The 9,122-nt window shown below is 39.3% G+C and overlaps 1 protein-coding gene across 1 annotated transcript; it reads right to left on the bottom strand.

Moving 5' to 3' along the window:
* Positions 1-573: 573 nt before the first annotated feature.
* Positions 574-5,051, bottom strand: LOC135690008 (tubulin alpha-1 chain). The gene is made up of 3 exons (XM_065207410.2): positions 4,896-5,051; positions 3,343-3,565; positions 574-3,195 (listed from the first exon to the last, which is right to left on the bottom strand). The coding sequence occupies exons 1-3, from the start codon at positions 4,896-4,898 to the stop codon at positions 2,066-2,068; spliced, it is 1,356 nt and encodes a 451-aa protein (XP_065063482.1). The 5' UTR covers positions 4,899-5,051; the 3' UTR covers positions 574-2,065.
* Between the last annotated feature and the right edge of the window lie 4,071 nt (positions 5,052-9,122).

Here is a 9,122-nt window from a genome sequence, read left to right as displayed (position 1 = left end):
GTCTTTCTGTAAATATCTTTGTAATGTTGCATTAATAACATTGCCAAAAGGAAACAAACAGGGTTGAATGCATCTTTTGATGATAAATCATAGAATTTTAAATATGGGATCTTTCGAATAAAATTAATCCAGGTACCTTCCCAATAAGAACCTACTTCAGCCTGAACCTCAAAAAGTAGGTTCTTATATGCGGAGATTTACTGTACACACTTTCTCGAAAAAAAATAAGAGAATTGGCTTCGAAAGTGCAAAAAGTGCGCTATATTCCAAAAATTTTTCTATCCAACCATTTAATGGTGCCGGTGCAATGTGCGTTTTAGAACCCTATGCAAAAGAGTAACATTGTGAAACGCAACGTGTTTCAGATCGTGTAATTTCATCATTGTGTGATGTTTTGATACGTTTTAAAGAGTTTAATATTTCACACTTGTCAATCACGCAAAGTTTGGAGTCGCCATTAATGTTGTACATTTTTGCATAAACTTAACAACGGAAATCACAGCACCACTTCTTATTTGCACCTTTTTTAGAATAATAGCTCAATTGTTCTTTACATTCTGAACAATATGACCCAGAACATTTGTGTACCCGGACAGGTTCGGATGCTAAGTTCCACCGTTCGTTTTGGTACCCTATTGTTTAAGTGCTTAGGTACGTTTTTTGCATAACCAAAATTGTCATGCGTCTGTGTACCCGGACCGAAATGCATAAGGTTACCGAAACGCGTATGACACCGGAACTTTCTGCTAGCTATGAAGAAAAAGCCGAATAGAGAGAAAGAAAATTCGACAAGGTAGTAATCTGATACACTGTTGTTTCTAAGAGTTGAAAAAGGAATAAAGGCGATCAGTAAAATAGAACAAACAGACTGCGTCATTGATTTTAAGAGCACAACTTGCTACCTCAACTTCTAACAAAATTACTTAGGGAAAATTGTCAAAATTGTGAAGACAGTTTGCTGCATCATAAAAGAGAAAGGAAATCGTTCTTGATGCCTGTTTTGGTCGATATTGACCGACCTATAAATAAAACATAACGCTTTTCTCGATTACCAAACATGTAGACATGAGGCCTGGTCTTTTATATTAGCATATATTGAGGTATTTATAGAATTAATCTTGTTCAACGGCCTCGAAATGCTTCGCTTAAGATGCAAAAATTGGGTATGTGTTTTGAACATTAAAGGAAGGCTCCTGCTTCTTTAACCTTTCCAATGCAAAACGGTGCAGTTCTGTTTATGTTCACAATGAAACATGGAATGATCAATGAGGTGCAATGAGATAAATAGGCCGCTAAGGAGGCCGCTAAGGAGGCCGCTAAGGAGGCCGCTAAGGAGGCCGCCTAAGCAGATGTTTTCAAATTCTAATTCATCTGCTCCTTCACCTGCTATCTTCTTATGACTATGAAATCTCACTGTTAGCCGGAAAAGAGTGTAAGGTAGTTTTCGTGGAACTGAAAGACAGTTGGTGTACATATTAATTGCATTGTGCGAATTTACTATGCAAAGCTAGTGCACTGTATAGACTGAGAAACTAAATTACTGAATGACTTTCCTTGTTGAGTCAATGATTAACTAATAGGGCAATCGAGGAATGGTAAATTATGAAAGATCCTAATCACTTAGACACGAGCTAGTGGTTTCTGTCATTCCACCAACGGAAATTTTTGGATCGCATTGGAATTAGAAGGGGTCGCTTTGAACAACCAACAATTAAAAATTAAACAGCAAAAATTAGATTACAAAATGTTTAAGTTCTAGTTTGTTGAGGTAATTAAAATGATTTGCAAATGGAATTGAACTAAAATAGCACTCAATCAGGTGATACATGGGAGTATAGGTGAAGGGATTATTATTTGAGGAATTCACATCCAACGGAAACTTAAACAGCCTGTCTAATAAAACCGAAAATCACTAGGTAGGGCACGTAAATAAAATCAAACTTCGTAAGATTCATACACAGAAAAACCGATACACAATAATGTCAGGTGAATTGAATGACAGATGAATAGATGTGATATAGATATAGGGTAGTGCTTATGACAAATCATGATGTCTTTAAATCATCTAATATTCTTCCTCGTCTTCTTCTCCTTCTTCACCAGTTGTATCAACACCAACTTCCTCGTAATCCTTCTCAAGAGCTGCCAAATCTTCTCTTGCTTCAGAGAATTCACCTTCTTCCATACCTTCTCCTACATACCAATGCACAAAGGCACGCTTGGCATACATCAGATCAAACTTGTGATCAAGCCTTGCCCATGCCTCAGCAATTGCAGTTGTGTTGCTCAACATACACACAGCTCTTTGTACCTTGGCCAAATCACCTCCTGGCACAACAGTTGGTGGCTGATAGTTGATGCCAACCTTGAAGCCAGTTGGGCACCAGTCCACAAACTGGATGGTCCTCTTTGTTTTGATTGTTGCAATGGCTGCATTCACATCCTTTGGCACAACATCACCACGGTACAGCAAGCAACATGCCATGTATTTGCCATGACGTGGGTCACATTTCACCATCTGATTGGCTGGCTCAAAGCAGGCATTGGTGATTTCAGAAACAGTCAACTGCTCGTGGTATGCCTTCTCAGCAGAGATCACAGGAGCATAGGTGGCCAATGGGAAGTGGATACGTGGGTATGGCACCAAGTTGGTCTGGAACTCAGTCAAGTCAACATTCAATGCACCATCAAATCTTAGAGATGCAGTGATGGAAGACACAATCTGGCCAATCAACCTGTTCAAGTTGGTGTAAGTTGGTCTCTCAATATCAAGGTTTCTTCTGCAGATGTCATAGATGGCCTCGTTGTCTACCATGAAAGCACAGTCTGAGTGCTCCAAGGTAGTGTGAGTGGTCAGGATGGAGTTGTATGGCTCAACAACAGCTGTTGAAATCTGGGGTGCTGGATAGATGGCAAACTCCAGCTTTGACTTTTTGCCATAATCAACTGAGAGACGTTCCATGAGAAGGGAAGAAAATCCAGAGCCAGTACCACCACCAAAGGAGTGGAAGATCAGAAATCCTTGAAGACCAGTACACTGATCTGCCAATTTTCTGATTCTGTCCAGGACAAGGTCGATGAGTTCCTTTCCAACGGTGTAGTGTCCACGAGCGTAGTTGTTGGCTGCGTCCTCCTTTCCAGTGATGAGTTGTTCTGGGTGGAACAGCTGTCTGTATGTGCCAGTTCTGACTTCATCTGAAAGGAAAGCAAGTAGGAAATAAGTTTTAGAGACCAAGTAGCTTAGTAAAAATAAGTAAAATCCAGTCAAAAATCGATGAAATGAGATTTGATTCATGAGAAGTCGAATCCTTTGCTGAAGTAGATAGAACAGGCAGCACCTACCTACAACAGTGGGCTCGAGATCGACAAAGACAGCCCTGGGTACGTGTTTTCCAGCACCAGTTTCGCTGAAAAAAGTGTTGAAGGAATCATCACCACCTCCAATGGTCTTGTCACTTGGCATCTGTCCATCAGGCTGGATACCGTGTTCCAAGCAGTACAATTCCCAGCATGCATTACCAATCTGTACACCGGCTTGACCAACGTGGATAGAAATACATTCACGCTGCAAAAATAAATCTTGTTGTTTATTAATATATTTGACGCTGTAGAAGAAAAGCAACTGAAAGGTTATAAAGTAATGATGAACAAGCAAACCTTTCGTTTTCACTTAAGACCTAAGGATATTGATATTTGCATGAAATAAAAAAGAAAGATTAGTAAACCCTATTGACACGAGGTTTGCTTTTATTGGTATTTTAGAAAGAGGTAGTGGAGGGGTAATTTTGAGGGAGAGATAAGTGATTCGGAGATTTTCTTGAATAAAAATAAGCATAGAGGGGAGCAATTTTTGTCATTGGTTAGACAGCAAATCGGATAGCTTAGTCACCTTATGATTGAAAGATACGACAAATTAAGAAAGTTTCTCCTTCATTGGTTGGAAAATCAATGCATTGTGTAAATTATGGTCATAACGGGCTGTAAGCATAAACGTATCAATTTCTTTATAAAAGGGCCGGTGCTGGTGTTAATGGGAAATCCTTAAAGCAGAGTAGTGTATAGAATATTTTTCCTGCGTCTTGGTAACAGGCATCTTTAAAAGAAAGATTCTAACCTGATTTATTGTGAACGAAATGTTTCGTCATTCGGTTTTATTTTGCTGAATAAACAATTTAAAGATATATCACGTGACAGTTAAAAGATTTAATAGCAGATGTCCAGCGGGTGGACATTCAATAAAGGCTCATAATTCATAGAATTGGTTTGTTGTTGAATGCTGCCATGGAGAGGATTTTCTGTGGCGAGGTTAAGAGCCTTTCTTCTTCAATTCTATTTTTAAAAAACATAATTGTACAAATGAAAAGGCAATTTTCAAGGGATTGAGCTTTTGAAATGTAATTGAATGCAAAGCAAAAATAAAGTTGCGTCGAATAAAGTCATCTCCTAAATTTCATATTGAAAATGTTTTTCTCAAAGTATCGAACCGTTATTAATCGATGGTAAGAGCTCACACAACAGTCTTCTGAAGCATCTAAAATATTTTACTGCTACAGTAGATACTAGTTGCTCATCTACAGCAGAAAAAGAGTTGAAGAAATTATATACACTTATGAAGGTCCAATATGATGGACAAAACGAAACAGAAAGAAAAAGGTATTCCACGAGAAACTTACAATGAAATACCCCAATGACAAAAACCAAGCCGGTTGAATGGTTGGATGGCAAGATGCGGGATTAAGGCCAACCGGCTTTGTACAAGATAAAGCTGTCATTATCGCAAAGTGCTTTGTTATCATAAGCTACAAACGCAATAATATCGCGAGAAGACTATTATATAGTATGAGAACTATATAATAGCATACGTAATACAGTAAAATAGAGTTAAGAGTTCTTACCATATTGTTTTGTTGTCTTCTTTTTGAATGTTCAAAGAAACTTTACAGAAAACTTCCGAGCGACGTGTTACGGGTCGAAGAGCGAAAGAAATGCTTGTGTTAAGCAGGTCTCACATTTGCTAACGTGTTGTTGTCGACAGGTTACTAAGGCAATGAAAAGACAAAAACATTTTTATACACACGGGCATCTGATTGGTGCACAAGCGTTTGCCTGTTGTTCGTTAGTCTTATGCCGCCATTAGACTCTGCTTCGCTATTGCCTCACTTTACGGACGCTAAAGCAGATAGAGCGTCTATCAATTCAGTCAAGTGCAACAAAATCAGCTAGTTTAGTCACCGTGCTACAATGCAACTTGTGTTTCGGAATGTTCAAATATTTTTACGCGACTTTTTCTTGTTGTTTTAGTTTAGCCACAACACCATTCAATTCAATACGGTTTCAATCGCCAAAAAGATGCAACAAAAGAGATGCGTCAAGGTCATTTGATTTAGCCAAGTACTTAGCGTTATGAAATATATAAATCAACAAGTATGCATAGAATCTTCCTTATTTAAAGTTTGGCTTTAGTCTAGCTATGACAGTTAAGGCCAACCAACATTTGAATACATGTTAAAAGCAAAATGGGCTTGCAAGAATATCAATCAGCCTGAAATAACAAAAACCTTACATTCTCAACATATCTCTCAAATAATCTACAGTTGCAAGGAAAAAATGTGGCCTTTGATACTTCTTTTAAAACCATTCAAAATCAGACACCCTGCATGGCTTATCTTAGGCCCTAAAACACACATTTTCAACAGCATACCCTGTCGTGTTTTGCTTTGGTTTTGTATCTTTTTTGAAACTATCCAAAGTCAGAGATCCTGTAGCTCAGAACAGCATCGCATGCCATATCTTAGGCCCTAAAACACACATTTCCAACACCATACCCTGTCGTGTTTTGCTTGTATCTTTTTTGAAACTATCCAAAGTCAGAGATCCTGTTGCAGAGAACAGCATCGCATGCCATATCTTAGGCCCTAAAACATACATTATCAACACCATACCCTGTCGTGTTTTGCTTGCATCTTTTTTGAAACTATCCAAAGTCAGAGATCCTGTAGCTCAGAACAGCATCGCATGCCATATCTTAGGCCCTAAAACACACATTTTCAACACCATACCCTGTCGTGTTTTGCTTGTATCTTTTTTGAAACTATCCAAAGTCAGAGATCCTGTTGCTGAGAACAGCATCGCATGCCATATCTTAGGCCCTAAAACATACATTATCAACACCATACCCTGTCGTGTTTTGCTTGTATCTTTTTTGAAACTATCCAAAGTCAGAGATCCTGTAGCTCAGAACAGCATCGCATGCCATATCTTAGGCCCTAAAACATACATTATCAACACCATACCCTGTCGTGTTTTGCTTGTATCTTTTTTGAAACTATCCAAAGTCAGAGATCCTGTTGCTGAGAACAGCATCGCATGCCATATCTTAGGCCCTAAAACATGCATTTTCAACAGCATACCCTGTCGTGTTTTGCTTTGGTTTTGTATCTTTTTTGAAACTATCCAAAGTCAGAGATCCTGTAGCTCAGAACAGCATCGCATGCCATATCTTAGGCCCTAAAACACACATTTCCAACACCATACCCTGTCGTGTTTTGCTTGTATCTTTTTTGAAACTATCCAAAGTCAGAGATCCTGTAGCTCAGAACAGCATCGCATGCCATATCTTAGGCCCTAAAACATACATTATCAACACCATACCCTGTCGTGTTTTGCTTGTATCTTTTTTGAAACTATCCAAAGTCAGAGATCCTGTTGCTGAGAACAGCATCGCATGCCATATCTTAGGCCCTAAAACATGCATTTTCAACAGCATACCCTGTCGTGTTTTGCTTTGGTTTTGCTTGTTCTTTTTTGAAACTATCAAAAGTCAAAGATCCTGTTGCTGAGAAAAAGGGTCGAACGCCACATCTAAGGCCCAAAAAACATGCATGCTCAACCGAGTGCGAAAATCTGCATCCAAATCAAGAATATGCATCCACAGTTCAAGGTAACCTTCTCTTTTTGCAATATGTCTTATTACTGTAATCAAATGCATTTCAACATAATCTTTACTGAGAACAAATACTTCGTAGTTTTGGCAAACTCAAGCTCAAAAAGATCTTTTCATAAAACATATCCTAAATTTAGTAGCTTTGGAATGCTTAAGATCAAATACCTCTCATCTAAAACATTTTAAGCTCCTAAACCTTAATTACTCTTTTGACTGTCCCAATCTTTCAACAATATGCTTTTAGGAATCAGTAATCTCAAAATACATTCTCATGCTGACTATAAAAGTGATGGAAGAGGAAGAAACAAGAAACAGGAGAAAGATTCAAACTTTCTGTGTCTGTATGTGGAATCAAAATGATGCATTTAAAAAATCTCTACATTTGAAATTTATCAAAGCAAACTACTGATGTTCAATTATATAGGAGAATCTAATATTCATCTCCTTCCTCTTCTCCTTCTGCATCAACAGAGTCAGCTCCAACTTCCTCGTAATCCTTCTCAAGAGCTGCCAAATCTTCTCTTGCTTCTGAGAATTCACCTTCTTCCATACCTTCTCCTACATACCAATGCACAAAGGCACGCTTGGCATACATAAGATCAAACTTGTGATCAAGCCTTGCCCATGCCTCAGCAATTGCAGTTGTGTTGCTCAACATGCACAATGCTCTTTTTACCTTGGCCAAATCACCTCCTGGCACAACTGTTGGTGGCTGATAGTTGATGCCAACCTTGAAGCCAGTTGGGCACCAGTCCACAAACTGGATGGTCTTCTTTGTTTTGATTGTTGCAATGGCTGAATTCACATCCTTTGGCACAACATCACCACGGAACAGCAAGCAACATGCCATGTATTTGCCATGACGTGGGTCACATTTCACCATCTGATTGGCTGGCTCAAAGCAGGAATTGGTGATTTCAGAAACAGTCAACTGCTCATGGTATGCCTTCTCAGCAGATATCACAGGGGCATAGGTGACCAATGGGAAGTGGATTCGTGGGTATGGCACCAAGTTGGTCTGGAACTCGGTCAAGTCAACATTCAATGAACCATCAAATCTCAAAGATACAGTGATGGAAGACACAATCTGGCCAATCAACCTGTTCAAGTTGGTGTAAGTTGGTCTCTCAATGTCCAGGTTTCTTCTGCAGATGTCATAGAGCGCCTCGTTGTCTACCATGAAAGCACAGTCTGAATGCTCTAGGGTAGTGTGAGTTGTCAGAATGGAATTGTATGGCTCAACAACAGCTGTTGATATCTGGGGTGCTGGGTAGATGGCAAACTCCAGTTTTGACTTTTTGCCATAATCAACTGAGAGACGTTCCATGAGGAGGGAAGAGAATCCAGAGCCAGTACCACCACCAAAGGAGTGGAAGATCAGGAATCCTTGAAGACCAGTACACTGATCTGCCATTTTTCGGATTCTGTCCAGGACAAGGTCTATAATTCCCTTACCAACGGTGTAGTGTCCACGAGCGAAGTTGTTGGCTGCATCCTCCTTTCCAGTGATGAGTTGTTCTGGGTGGAACAGCTGTCTGTATGTGCCAGTTCTGACCTCATCTGGAAAGAAATAGCTAGGAATTAATATTCATGTACTTAGAAACTGACTTGTAACAAGCAAAATCCAGCTGAACAGTGATAAAAGGAGATGTCGAAACTTTTGCTAAAGCAGATAGAACAGGCAGCACCTACCTACAACAGTGGGTTCGAGATCGACAAAGACAGCCCTGGGTACGTGTTTTCCAGATCCAGTTTCACTGAAGAAAGTGTTGAAGGAATCATCACCACCTCCAATGGTCTTGTCACTTGGCATTTGTCCATCAGGTTGAATACCGTGTTCTAAGCAGTACAATTCCCAGCATGCATTACCCATCTGCACACCGGCTTGACCAATGTGGATGGATAAACATTCACGCTGCAAAAATAAATTTTATTACTTATTTATTCATTCATTTCACGCTGTAGAAGAAAAGCAACGAAAAGATTACAAAGTAACGATGAACGGGCACACCTTTTGTTTTCAATTAAGGCCTAAGGCCATATTGATTCTTGCATCAAAGAAAGAAAAGAGATTAGTAAACCTAATTGATAATAGGCTGGTTTCTATAGATATCATACAAAGGGGCAGTGGAGGGGTAATTTTGAGGAAGAGATAAGTGATTCGGAGATTTTCTTGAAT

The sequence above is a fragment of the Rhopilema esculentum genome, chromosome 5, assembly GCF_057945365.1.
Source record: "Rhopilema esculentum isolate cy_ngs chromosome 5, ASM5794536v1, whole genome shotgun sequence".
Taxonomy (NCBI): domain Eukaryota; kingdom Metazoa; phylum Cnidaria; class Scyphozoa; order Rhizostomeae; family Rhizostomatidae; genus Rhopilema; species Rhopilema esculentum.
This window is presented reverse-complemented; position numbering and strand designations above follow the sequence as displayed.

Coding starts and splice junctions, on each gene's coding strand:
- LOC135690008 (XM_065207410.2), bottom strand. Junction 3,196..3,342: donor TCTCGAGCCCACTGTTGTAG/GTAGGTGCTGCC, acceptor CTTTCCTTTCAG/ATGAAGTCAGAACTGGCACA.